This window comes from Notolepis coatsorum (assembly GCF_963971535.1).
Source record: "Notolepis coatsorum genome assembly, chromosome: 6".
NCBI classification, from domain to species: Eukaryota; Metazoa; Chordata; class Actinopteri; order Aulopiformes; family Paralepididae; genus Notolepis; species Notolepis coatsorum.
Window position 1 is genome coordinate 4,323,740 of NC_140170.1, and position 14,665 is coordinate 4,338,404.

General features: G+C 46.0%; 1 protein-coding gene across 1 annotated transcript in view; it reads right to left on the reverse strand.

Annotated features, from left to right (window-relative positions):
* Positions 1–14,209, reverse strand: part of LOC311230748 (sortilin-like) — a gene marked incomplete at its 5' end in the record, with an annotated part of 157,995 nt that extends 143,786 nt beyond the window's left edge. Inside the window, 5 exons of the mRNA XM_084317107.1 lie at positions 755–916; positions 1,919–2,021; positions 5,433–5,506; positions 11,106–11,168; positions 14,204–14,209. Coding sequence (XP_084173233.1) covers positions 755–916; positions 1,919–2,021; positions 5,433–5,506; positions 11,106–11,168; positions 14,204–14,209 — 408 coding nt within the window. The remainder of the gene's footprint in view (positions 1–754; positions 917–1,918; positions 2,022–5,432; positions 5,507–11,105; positions 11,169–14,203) is intronic.
* Positions 14,210–14,665: the final 456 nt, after the last annotated feature.

Consider the following 14,665-nt stretch of genomic DNA (forward strand, 5'->3'; position numbering starts at 1 on the left):
CAGGAAGTCCTTCATTCCGACAGCCATCAGACTTTACAACGCATCACTGAGCCTCACTGCATCACTGAGCACAGGGTGACCGTTACCATCTTCCTGGACTTTTACTTTTAAAACAACACTGTGCAATATTACACCTACTGTAGACTTCAGTATATTTTTACTGTATATTTTTACTGTATATTTTTACTTCTATTCTTATTCTTAGACTATTTGTTCCGTTATTCCTATTCGTGACTTTGTTCTGCCTAAATGTCTAAATGTTTAACGTGAGCGATTTGTAGTGTAAAATTTCCCTCTGGATTATTAAAGTATTTCTATTCTATTCTATTATATTCATGTGTATGAGGTCTATGACGTGTATGAGGTCTATGACGTGTATGATGAGGTCTATGACGTGTATGATGAGGTCTATGACGTGTATGATGAGGTCTATGACGTGTATGATGAGGTCTATGACGTGTATGATGAGGTCTATGACGTGTATGAGGTCTATGACGTGTATGAGGTCTATGACGTGTATGATGAGGTCTATGACGTGTATGAGGTCTATGACGTGTATGATGAGGTCTATGACGTGTATGAGGTCTATGACGTGTATGATGAGGTCTATGACGTGTATGAGGTCTATGACGTGTATGATGAGGTCTATGACGTGTATGAGGTGCCCCACATCCAAACGCAGCAGACATTCCTTTCCCAACGAGGGAACCCCGTCCCGTTGGAAGCGGATGACCTTTGGCCTCCTCCTGCCTACCGTGACACTCAGGGTCAGCAGGGAGCTGCAGGCCGCGGGGTCGTACAGCTGCTGGATGAGCGGCTCGAAGGGCAGGTCCGACGGCGCGAAGCTCCGGCCAAAGTCCTGCGAGCGGAACAGCCGGGATCCCCCCGAGTCCGAGAGGTCACCGGTCAGGATCACCTGGGGGGGGGGGGGGGGGGAGAACAGCGGGATCACCTCTGTGGCTACTGACCAGGAACAAGTGCACCGGTGTCTGTGGCTACTGACCAGGAACAAGTGCACCGCTGTGGCTACTGACCAGGAACAAGTGCACCGCTGTGGCTACTGACCAGGAACAAGTGCACCGCTGTGGCTACTGACCAGGAACAAGTGCACCGCTGTGGCTACTGACCAGGAACAAGTGCACCGGTGTCTGTGGCTACTGACCAGGAACAAGTGCACCGCTGTGGCTACTGACCAGGAACAAGTGCACCGCTGTGGCTACTGACCAGGAACAAGTGCACCGCTGTGGCTACTGACCAGGAACAAGTGCACCGCTGTGGCTACTGACCAGGAACAAGTGCACCGCTGTGGCTACTGACCAGGAACAAGTGCACCGGTGTCTGTGGCTACTGACCAGGAACAAGTGCACCGCTGTGGCTACTGACCAGGAACAAGTGCACCGCTGTCTGTGGCTACTGACCAGGAACAAGCATAGATATATATCACTAGATGACTCACCCGCGCTGCTGGCCAACGGAGACCGACGTTGCCACATGGTGGCCATCTTGCGTGGGTGGAACACGGCACGCCCACTCATAACATGCATGTCTATGGTGCACGTACTATTGAAATAACCATAGCTTGCTAAATTTTCAACCGTTTGGTTTGTTAAAAAAACGTCCGAGATGTAGTTATCATACTGCATACTTATAATGGACTTTCATATGAATTATTATTATTATTTTTTTAAGATTCTTCCAAGCAAGAATTATAGCCACGTTAATAATGTTTGTAATAAACCAAACCGCTTGTAAATCCGTCAAGATTTCAGCGAGTTTTAAGAGTATATTTGTTTGCGCAGTAGTCCACTCAAGCAAGATGGCCGCCGGTGAACTACGCGGGAGACTCCGCCTTGAGCCATCTAGTGTTTATATATATATATATATATATGAGGCCAAGTGCACCGCTGTGGCTACTGACCTTGCCAGAGTTGTCTGGGCTGATGGCGATGCCAAACTCCGTCTGGATGAAGGTGTGGTTGATCAGGTGAGTCACGTCCTGGAACGTCTTGCCGTAGTCCTCACTGAGACAGACAGGGGACAGGCAGGGGAGGACGATCGCTGAAATGTTTGCACATATCTGTAGATACGATATCTATATCTGTAGATGCTATGTAAGGGATAATGTATAGCTACGAGGTCATTGTCGCAAAATAATTGACCGACACGGAGTTTAGAATACCGAGGCGCAGCGCCGAGGTGTTCTAAACGTCAGTGAAGGTCAATTATTTTGCGACAATGACAGAGTATAGCTATACATTATCCCGCTTATTACATGGCTAACTTACTAACAATATACCTAATTCATTTTACACCATCGCCAAGACGAGATCAAATGCAGACGCAGTTGTTCTGTGGCTCTGTCAGCCCAAATAAAGTGATTATTATTATCGCCGGCAGCCGGCAGGCGTGTCTGATTGCACTGATGCAGTGTGTGTCAGTGGGCTTGATTGCTCCAGCTGCGAAAAGCAATAATCACCGGTGATTATTGAGCTCTGCCGCGGAGCCGTAATCCCCGATGTTTTTCCATCGACGCGTGCCACCCCCTCTATTGTACCTTCATTAGCCCTATGCGAAGGCTTCCAACACTTCTTCATCAGCAAAGTCTCTGCCCTTAGATCTCTCTCCCCCTTGCCCCCCTTGTCCCCCCTACCCCCCCTCCTCCCCCCCCCCCACCCACTGCCTGCTGTTTTTGACCAGTTTGCCCCAGTCTCCCTCTCCTCCCTCTCTGATGCCATTAAACACCTGCGACCAACAAATTGCCCCTCAGACGCACTCCCCTCACGCATTCTAAAGGAAGTACCTGACCCTGTCCTCCTCACATTACTACCACTACTAAACGCTTGCCTCAGCACTGGATGCGTCCCGGCTGCCTTTAAGCACGCTGTGGTCCAGCCCCGGATAAAGAAGCCCAACCTCGATCCCTCTGTCTTCGCCAATTTTAGACCCATCTCACAACTACCATTTTTATCAAAAATCCTGGAGCGCATAGTCTACATACAGTTACAATCATTCCTTGAACACAACAACATCCATGACAAATTCCAATCTGGCTTTAAACCACGACACAGCACTGAAACTGCTCTCCTCCGTGTCTTAAACGACCTGATTACAGCTGCTGATGCAGGAAACTCATCCCTACTATTACTCCTTGACCTCTCAGCCGCCTTTGACACGGTAGACCACCACATCCTTATAGCTCGCCTCGAGCATTACGTAGGCCTTAAGGGCCCCGTCTTAGACTGGTTCCGGTCCTACCTGAGTAATAGGACCTTCTCTGTCCAACTCTGTGATCTCACTTCCTCTGTGGCCCCCCTCACCTGCGGGGTGCCCCAAGGCTCGATATTGGGTCCCACTCTCTTCCTCCTATACATACTCCCCCTAGGCCAGATCTTGGCAAAACACAAGATCTCATTCCACTGCTTCGCCGATGACGTGCAGGTTTACCTCCCCTTAAAGCCCACCCAAGGGAAGACATCAATAGAACCACTGCTTGACTGCCTGGCAGAAATCAAGTGCTGGATGTCCGAAAACTCCCTGACATTGAACGAAGGGAAAACCGAGGTCATTGTTTTTAATAGTGCCCCCCCGCCCCCCCTCATTGACGCACTTGGTCCCCTGGGCCCAAACCTCTCCACCTCTGTCAGGAACCTCGGGGTCATCTTCGACAGTAATTTTAAATTCGATAGACAGGTCAGCGCCGTAGTGAAAAGTAGCTTTTATCACCTTAGACTCCTGGCGAAGACAAAGGCATACCTCTCCCAAAGTAACCTAGAGACGGTGATACATGCCTTTGTCACCACCCGCCTCGACTACTGCAATGCTCTGTACACTGGCATTGACAAGTCCCTCCTCCGCCGCCTACAACTGATGCAGAACGCAGCCGCGCGCCTCCTCACCAAAACAAGAAAATACGAACACATCAGCCCAGTTTTGGCCTCGCTCCACTGGCTGCCTATTAGCTTCAGGATCGATTTTAAATTAGCACTAAATGTTTTTAAATCATTAAATGGCACGGCTCCCTCCTATCTGTCCGAGCTCCTGCACCGCCACACCCCCCACCGATCCCTCAGATCAGCTGACCAGATGCTATTGGTGGTACCCAGAACCAGGCTCAAAGCTAGGGGAGACAGAGCTTTCTCCACCGCAGCGCCTAGACTGTGGAACAGCCTCCCCCTCAGCGTACGGACTGCCCAGACCGTACAGGCTTTTAAATCACTCTTGAAAACCTACCTGTTCTCCTTGGCCTTCCCCCCTACTTAACTACCACTAGACCCCTGACCCTTCTATCCTCTTTGTTTTACTGTGTCCTACCAGTTTTTATTACTTTCATTGCTTTATTATGTTTTTAATCTTATATCTTGCACCATGTTGTTTGTTTTGTTGCTTTCATTGCTTTGCTATGTGTTTTTTTTATTTCTTTCTTTTAATCTTATACCTTGCCTCACACTAATTTGTTTTTATCAACCTGCTTGTGAAGCACTTTGGTGTCAGCTGCCGCTGCCTGGAAATGTGCTATACAAATAAAACTGACTTGACTTGACTTGACTTGACTTAGCTCAACTGGTACGCCGCCGTGCTGTGGAGCCTGCGGTGCGGTTGGTCACAAGTTCGAATCACTTAAATTTTTTTCTTTTTCTTTTTTACGTTTATCATCTCTCGCTATAAACGTGCATTCTTCCGCTGGTTAAGGTTAGGCATTCTTTCGGAGTTGGTTAAGGTTAGGGTTAAGGTTAGGCATTATTTCGGAGTTGGTTAAGGTTAGGGTTTGTCACAGAGAATGCCTGTCTGTCTTTCTTGACGTGGAGGATGCAGCCTATTTCCGCACTGCCGCTCTCTCGCGCTGCCGCGGTCACATGGGCATCATGGCCAATCAGAGAAACGCGACGCACTCTTCGGCTGGGATAAATATAGACGCGGCCAGTATGACTTACTACACTGAATGAATGAATGAAAACTTTATTAACAGATTGCAGAATGGGTACAATACAGTACGGCTCAATACACAATTGTTAAGGGGATGCAGACCAGAGAAAGACGTTTGTCTTGTTTACATCAGGGTCCCCCATTTTCAATTCATAGTGACATTTATGACATACACAACATACATGACATCATGACATTTATGGCATAGGGACATACATGACATACAGGTATATAGTTATAGTGCCTTTATACCTGTATCACTGTACATATTAATACTACAACTCTGTACATACATCTGATTAGCACTATTACTCAGTAGTACTAATTTATATATTTTATACCCAGTTTAATCACCTGTGTATATTACTGTTGCACTTTACTGTGACATTTGCACTCTGGTTGGACGCCACACTTCTTTTCATTGTGCTGTATAATAATAATACATTTGAATTGAATCTAATGTAATGTAATCTAATTGTATTTCCTCAGCAGGTGTCTGTGTTTCTCACCTCCTGTAGAGGTTAGATTGTCCAAACCTCATCATCAACATGGGCACCTGGAAGGTTGTCAGGACGAGCAGCACCTGGGGGAGGGGGGGGGGGGAGGAGGGGAGGGGGAGAGGGAGAGGGAGGGGGAGGGGAGGGAGAGAGGGAGGGGGAGGGTTAACCTGACAGGAATTAGTCATGTTACAAGTATCTTCACCAGGGAGATGGAAGACACATGCGCTCTCTCTCTCTGTCTCTCTCTGTCTCTCTCTGCCTCTCTCTGCCTCTCTCACTCTCTCTCTCTCTCTCTCTCTCTCTGCCTCTCTCTCTCACTCTCTCTCTCTGTCTCTCTCTGCCTCTCTCTCTCTCTCTCTCTCTCTCTCTCTCTCTCTCTCTCTCTCTCTCTCTCTCTCTCTCACACTCTCTCTCTCTCTCTCTCTCTGTCTCTGTCTCTCTCTCTCTCACACACACACTGCCTGCTTGTAAAGTGTATTCCTCTTGTCCTGTAGTTACTTCATGTCAACCAACAGAAGATGACATCATCAGGAAGCTGATAAACGACTGCATGTGTCAAGTTCCTCAGCAACACCGTTAAACCATTTTCATTCTCGTGTTTCAAATCCAACCGTTAAGCGCCAAAAACGCTTTTTTTCCCCCCCCGATTTTCCCATTCTAAACACTCGTACGGACCTTTGTGACTCATCTGAGACCTTGAAATGGCAATGACGATTGAATCCCACCAGGTGTCAGTATTGCCTACCTTATGAACATGCATATGGGCCAGCTTAGTGTGGGTGGCCCCAGCCCCCAAACAACTAGGGACTCACTCTACTAGTAGGTTAGTGTGGCGTGGCCCCAGCCCCCAAACAACTAGGGACTCACTCTACTAGTAGGTTAGTGTGGCGTGGCCCCAGCCCCCAAACAACTAGGGACTCACTCTACTAGTAGGTTAGTGTGGGTGGCCCCAGCCCCCAAACAACTAGGGACTCACTCTACTAGTAGGTTAGTGTGGGTGGCCCCAGCCCCCAAACAACTAGGGACTCACTCTACTAGTAGGTTAGTGTGGCGTGGCCCCAGCCCCCAAACAACTAGGGACTCACTCTACTAGTAGGTTAGTGTGGGTGGCCCCAGCCCCCAAACAACTAGGGACTCACTCTACTAGTAGGTTAGTGTGGCGTGGCCCCAGCCCCCAAACAACTAGGGACTCACTCTACTAGTAGGTTAGTGTGGCGTGGCCCCAGCCCCCAAACAACTAGGGACTCACTCTACTAGTAGGTTAGTGTGGGGTGGCCCCAGCCCCCAAACAACTAGGGACTCACTCTACTAGTAGGTTAGTGTGGGGTGGCCCCAGCCCCCAAACAACTAGGGACTCACTCTACTAGTAGGTTAGTGTGGGGTGGCCCCAGCCCCCAAACAACTAGGGACTCACTCTACTAGTAGATTAGTGTGGGTGGCCCCAGCCCCCAAACAACTAGGGACTCACTCTACTAGTAGGTTAGTGTGGGTGGCCCCAGCCCCCAAACAACTAGGGACTCACTCTACTAGTAGGTTAGTGTGGGGTGGCCCCAGCCCCCAAACAACTAGGGACTCACTCTACTAGTAGGTTAGTGTGGGGTGGCCCCAGCCCCCAAACAACTAGGGACTCACTCTACTAGTAGGTTAGTGTGGGGTGGCCCCAGCCCCCAAACAACTAGGGACTCACTCTACTAGTAGGTTAGTGTGGCGTGGCCCCAGCCCCCAAACAACTAGGGACTCACTCTACTAGTAGGTTAGTGTGGCGTGGCCCCAGCCCCCAAACAACTAGGGACTCACTCTACTAGTAGGTTAGTGTGGCGTGGCCCCAGCCCCCAAACAACTAGGGACTCACTCTACTAGTAGGTTAGTGTGGGGTGGCCCCAGCCCCCAAACAACTAGGGACTCACTCTACTAGTAGGTTAGTGTGGCGTGGCCCCAGCCCCCAAACAACTAGGGACTCACTCTACTAGTAGCTTAGTGTGGCGTGGCCCCAGCCCCCAAACAACTAGGGACTCACTCTACTAGTAGGTTAGTGTGGGGTGGCCCCAGCCCCCAAACAACTAGGGACTCACTCTACTAGTAGGTTGCGTGCGGCTGTGAGCAGGACGACAATGGCGATCGCCTAGAGCAAACTATTGGATATTATGAAAAAGACTGTTTCGTCCCTGTTGTACTATAAATAGTGTCTGTCAAATGAGCCATACTATTGTCTCCATAGCTCTAATATAGAATATACGATGGGTCCGCAAACATTGTGAAAATGGTCAATAATGCTGGCGCCAGGGAGTAAAGATAGGAAAACAGCGTGGCAGTCAATGAGTTAAATGGTGATTTTCTTTGTTTAAAGAGCGTTAAATAGCTCTACCCTCTGACATCACTGATACAGAGTGTCTGGTCAGTAACATGGGTCTGACAGCCATCACTGATACAGAGTGTCTGGTCAGTAACATGGGTCTGACAGCCATCACTGATACAGAGTGTCTGGTCAGTAACATGGGTCTGACAGCCATCACTGATATAGAGTGTCTGGTCAGTAACATGGGTCTGACAGCCATCACTGATACAGAGTGTCTGGTCAGTAACATGGGTCTGACAGCCATCACTGATATAGAGTGTCTGGTCAGTAACATGGGTCTGACAGCCATCACTGATATAGAGTGTCTGGTCAGTAACATGGGTCTGACAGCCATCACTGATACAGAGTGTCTGGTCAGTAACATGGGTCTGACAGCCATCACTGATACAGAGTGTCTGGTCAGTAACATGGGTCTGACGGCCATCACTGTTATAGAGTGTCTGGTCAGTAACATGGGTCTGACAGTCATCACTGTTATAGAGTGTCTGGTCAGTAACATGGGTCTGACAGCCATCACTGATATAGAGTGTCTGGTCAGTAACATGGGTCTGACAGCCATCACTGATATAGAGTGTCTGGTCAGTAACATGGGTCTGACAGCCATCACTGATACAGAGTGTCTGGTCAGTAACATGGGTCTGACAGCCATCACTGATACAGAGTGTCTGGTCAGTAACATGGGTCTGACAGCCATCACTGATATAGAGTGTCTGGTCAGTAACATGGGTCTGACAGCCATCACTGATATAGAGTGTCTGGTCAGTAACATGGGTCTGACAGCCATCACTGATATAGAGTCTCTGGTCAGTAACATGGGTCTGACAGCCATCACTGTTATAGAGTCTCTGGTCAGTAACATGGGTCTGACAGCCATCACTGATATAGAGTGTCTGGTCAGTAACATGGGTCTGACAGCCATCACTGTTATAGAGTGTCTGGTCAGTAACATGGGTCTGACAGCCATCACTGATACAGAGTGTCTGGTCAGTAACATGGGTCTGACAGCCATCACTGTTATAGAGTGTCTGGTCAGTAACATGGGTCTGACAGCCATCACTGATACAGAGTGTCTGGTCAGTAACATGGGTCTGACGGCCATCACTGTTATAGAGTGTCTGGTCAGTAACATGGGTCTGACAGCCATCACTGATACAGAGTGTCTGGTCAGTAACATGGGTCTGACAGCCATCACTGATATAGAGTGTCTGGTCAGTAACATGGGTCTGACAGCCATCCCTGATACAGAGTGTCTGGTCAGTAACATGGGTCTGACAGCCATCACTGATATAGAGTGTCTGGTCAGTAACATGGGTCTGACAGCCATCACTGTTATAGAGTGTCTGGTCAGTAACATGGGTCTGACAGCCATCACTGATACAGAGTGTCTGGTCAGTAACATGGGTCTGACAGCCATCACTGATATAGAGTGTCTGGTCAGTAACATGGGTCTGACAGCCATCACTGTTATAGAGTGTCTGGTCAGTAACATGGGTCTGACAGCCATCACTGATATAGAGTGTCTGGTCAGTAACATGGGTCTGACGGCCATCACTGTTATAGAGTGTCTGGTCAGTAACATGGGTCTGACAGCCATCACTGTTACAGAGTGTCTGGTCAGTAACATGGGTCTGACAGCCATCACTGTTATAGAGTGTCTGGTCAGTAACATGGGTCTGACAGACATCACTGATATAGAGTGTCTGGTCAGTAACATGGGCCTGACAGACATCACTGATATAGAGTCTCTCTCTCTCTCTCTCTCTCTCTCTCTCTCTCTCTCTCTCTCTCTCTCTCTCTCTCTCTCTTATTTTTTAGTGTCTGAGGAGGACTGATCACTGAGGAAGTGGTGCCTTATTTAGCAAATGTCAATTCAGAACACACACACACACACACAAACACACATACACACACACGCGCGCGCACGCACGCACACACACACACACACACACACACACACACACACACACACTAGGGCTGACCCCTATTAGTCGATTAGTCGACTAATCGGTCGAAAGAAGCCGTAGTCGACTGGCCAACCTCTTATTAGTCGAATATATATTTAAAAAAAAAATTAATTTTGTATTTTTTTTTTTTTTTTTTTATCATTCTTTCTAAAAGAAAAGAGGCTTAGAAGCGTGGCTAACGCTAATGGCACGCATAACAGAGGCTAACTGCCTACGAAAACAGGCACAGAGGCACTGAAAGAGGATTTCACCCATCTAATGAACACACTAGACCAGTGTTTCTCAACTGGTGGGTCGCAACCCAAAAGTGGGTCGCGGGGCCATTTTGAGTGGGTCGCAGATGTGTGTGTACATTTAAAAAAAAAAAAAAAAAAAAAATGCCGTTATATACCGTAATCTTTTTTTTTGCACTACCTATCTTTGTGAAAGTGGCTTCTCAGCTCTGGTCCAGCTGAAGACAAAGCAGAGGAACAGATTGGACATTGAGCATGACCTCAGAGTTGCTTTGTCTACCATCACCCCAGACTTTGAGACTCTTGTCAGGAGCAAACAACATCTGCAGTTATCCCATTAGTTCCCTGGGATGTTAAGCTAAGAAGTCTGCTAAGAAGCATATATTATTTATTATTATTATTATTATTATTATTTTATTTCATTGTGTTTTTAGCCCTAGTTGCACTTTTGTTGCAACCCCAGTTATCCCATTAGTTCCCCCAAACGTAGGTCTGTTATGTTAAGCTAAGAAATTGCTAAGAAGCATATTATTTATTATAATTTTATTTCATTGGGTTTTTAGCCCTAGTTGCACTTTTGTTGCAACCCCAGTTATCCCATTAGTTCCCCCAAACTTAGGTCTGTTATGTTAAGCTAAGAAATCTGCTAAGAAGCATATATTATTTATTATTATTTTATTTCATTGGGTTTTTAGCCCTAGTTTTTGTGTTTATTTCATGTTTTTAACAGTGCATGAAAGATTGCGTATTACTGCAAAAAAGAAAATTGAAATAAATCATAGTGGTTAAAAAATTTGGGTCGCGACTTAATGACTAAGGAAAATGTTGGGTCCCGAGGCTAGACCAGTTGAGAACCACTGCGACTAGACTAGACAAATATCAAGATGTATCCATCAGTGGACCAATTGCATGCTTTTGCAGAGGACAAGAAGCCTTCAGTCGACTCCCTCAGACATTAAGCACCCCCACAGCCCAAATGGAATGATACAAAATAAAAATACAAATATTATACGTTTTTTTGTGTCAACCAACGGCAAATTTTGGCCAATCATAGTCGACCATCCAAATCCTTAGTCGGGGACAGCCCTAACACACACACACACACACACACACACACACACACACTTACCCCAGTTCCATCTCCTACCCAGGCCAGTGACAACGACCCCATGCTCCTCACATGAAAGGTGAACTGTAGAAAAAGAGATGACAGAAAGAAGTTGTTATAAGGTGGAAATTATTATTACGTTCATAGAAACTACAAAGGCACCCCCTATGCTGAACACTGATGTCTCCTTGGCAAATGAGCTCAATACTTTCTATGCACGGTTCGAGGCTGTAAATTCCAACAACAGCCTACAGGCCACTGTAGAGTCACTGGCGATGGAGACATGGGGGCAAATTCACAAAGGGATTGCGCAGCTTTTTCTGACGCCAAATAATAATAATAATAATAATAATAATAATAAATCAAATTTCGATAGCGCCTTTCAGGAAATCCAAGGTCGCTTCACAATCAAGAGGGCTAGGGAAAGGGGGCAATGGGGGGAAAAGGGAGGGTGGGGGCAGGTAAGGGATAATGAACCTAATCTAATCTAAACTAACTAATGGGAAAAGCCTTAGTGAGAAGGTGTGTTTTGAGAGCAGTTTTGAAGGTGTCCAGGGTTGGGGCGTTGCGGATTTCAGGGGGAAGAGAGTTCCAGAGGGTGGGGGACGCCACGCTGAAGGCTCTTTCAGCGAAAGTCCGCAACCTGGTGCGAGGGATGGAGAGGAGACCCAGATCAGAGGATCGTAGGTTCCGGGATGGAGTGTGCTGGTGGAGGAGATCGGACAGGTATCGGGGGGGGGGGCGAGGGCATGGAGGGACTTGTAGGTGAGGAGCAGGAGTTTGAAGGATATCCGGAACTTGCCTGGGAGCCAGTGGAGGTGGATGAGGGTGGCGGTGATGTGCTGCCAGGGCTTGGTGTGAGTGAGAACCCTGGCAGCTGTGCCATCCCACATAGTTCGGGAGGCCAACAACCGTGGAACCGTGGCCTATGCTCCGCAGGGAGCGCAAAGGCTTAAGTCAAGTAAGTCAGAAGGCATTAGGAACTCTCTCATACAATAACTTTTCTGTTTGTTTTTAGTTTTTTTAGATATATTGTTTTTGGGTCTTCATTTGACAGGGGATGACGTGAAACAGAAAGGTCACAGGCCGGATTCAAACCCGCGACGTTGTGATTACATGGTGCTGCTGTATGTGCCTTTAGCAGCGGCGGACCATCAGGAGAGAGAGAGAGAGAGAGAGAGAGAGAGAGAGAGAGAGAGAGAGAGAGAGAGAACAGAAATGCAGGACACTGTGCTCTCTTTTGTAATTTCTGCCCTGCATAGTGGATAATGTGAACCACACACACACACACACACACACACACACACACACACACACACACACACACACACACACACACACACACGTCACACACACACGTCACACACACACACACACACACACACACACACACACACACACACACACACACACACACACACACACACACATACACACGCACATACACACGCACACGCACACACATACGTGTTTACAGGTACTCCCGAGGACCTTGAGATATCAATAAGGTTGCGAGGACCCCCCTTTCCGCTGTGATTTGGACCCTGAAAAAAATATATTTACCAATAGATGGCGCTCAACTGCTGGAAACTGACTTCAAAATAATTTAACACACATGTTTGTTTTTTGTGTTATGTTATGTCATGGGACAGACTCGTGAGGACTAGTGGTGTAAGCCAATCAGATACAGACGTGGGGCGGGACATGAGGGTCCTCAGAGAAGCGTATAAATAAGAATACACACGCCTGTCCTCAGAAAAGCATATACACCGGAACACACACGTCTATATAAATACATATAGTTTCTGCCTTCAGAAGGTGTTATAACATATCATTTCTGCCTCCAGAAGGTTTTATATGGTTTTATATGAAACATATAGGCCTAGTTTCTGTCTCCAGAAGGTTTTATAAGAAACATATAGTTTCTGCATTCAGAAGGTAAATATATCATTTCTGCATTCAGAAGGTTTTATAAGAAACATAGTTTCTGCCTTCAGGTTTGATATGAAACATAATAACTCGACATTTTTCTTACCCTCTTCCCACTCTAAAGGGCTACCTGTCGAGAATTTATAGGCAGCTATGCTCATTACAGTCCACCTCCTTAACCCTCATGTTGTGTTAGGAATTGGCACCACTGACCGGTTAGCGGGTCAATGTTGACCCGGGGTCTAACTCAGTCCTGACCACTAAAAAGAAAGGAGTATCACTCAATATAGTTAATACTACATCCTAACTAACATTATATGCATTCATAACCATATAATCCCATTGTAATTTGATTGTATTACAATCACATCATGTCCCTTATTTTTTAGATGAAAATGAGGTTGTTCAATCATAATATACTAAATGTGAAACCCATAGATAATGTTTTCTGACTATAATAGAACAATATTAGAATATAACTACTGAAAAAAAGTTTAGTATATTTATTATTTTATTTATTTATATTTAGTATTTTTATGGTATAGTTTACCTTGCCCGGTCAAGAATGACCCTAACACCACAGTCGTACCTTTTTTTCTGCAGATACCTTCAGAATTTTCAAAATGGTGACAGTTTTGCTGCGCTTATATAATATGTATAATATGTGTTGTGGAGGATATCATAAAGCCTTGTTCTAATCAAATCAACTACATGATAGTTATTACATATTATAACCTTGAAACGGGTCGCTGGAGACCCTACCACCACATAAGGGTTAAACATTATTTCTCTTCGGAGTTGTGGGATATTTTCAATGTTTTAGCTAATTTTGATTTAAATGGTATAATTCCCATTTTAAAATGTTTTACCATGGTATGTTTGGTATCTTTTTTTTCCAGCACAGCCTCACATATATGACCTGACAGTTTTCATACTGCATAATACTGTATATACTACTGTATACTGTACAACACAAAACACAAAATCGGATTGAGAAATGTGTTCTTTTTACTATGAACCAATGCAAACATATTCAATCAAGCATATAAAACAGTGGAAATGCCCCCTCAGGTAGCATATTTACATAAACAAAAGAGAAAAGGGCAGAATTCAATTCAAAAACAAGTATTTTCTTAATACACAGGTAATAAACCCAGACGAAATGTAGATTCTCAACTGGAAAATCTCACCATCATGCTTTTTTAGAAATAGTCAGTAAAAAAGTAAGTAAAAGTAAAAAAAAAAATATAGCATCATTATGGAATGTAACTAAAGTAATGTGCAATAAAAATACTATAATATAATAATAGTAAAAGTAAAGAGGAATATTCAATATACATATATACACTATATAGACTACTGTAGACTACTGTACATCATATACATATGTGTGTGTGTGCGACATTGTACTGTGCTGTACTGTGTGCTCAACTGTGCCACAATTCGAAACAGTTTGCCAATGACGAGACAGAGGGCTACATCACAGCGCTTGCATTTCCAGGGAGTCAGGGTCCTTTTCCCCCCTTTGTGACACTGCTGGCAGATCCTGCGGCCATGTGTGGCTTTCTGTCTGACGTCCTCTGTAGGTGCTGCGATGGCAACAGGGATATGGTCTACCTTCCTGTCAAGAGGAGCTAGTGTGATGTCCACGC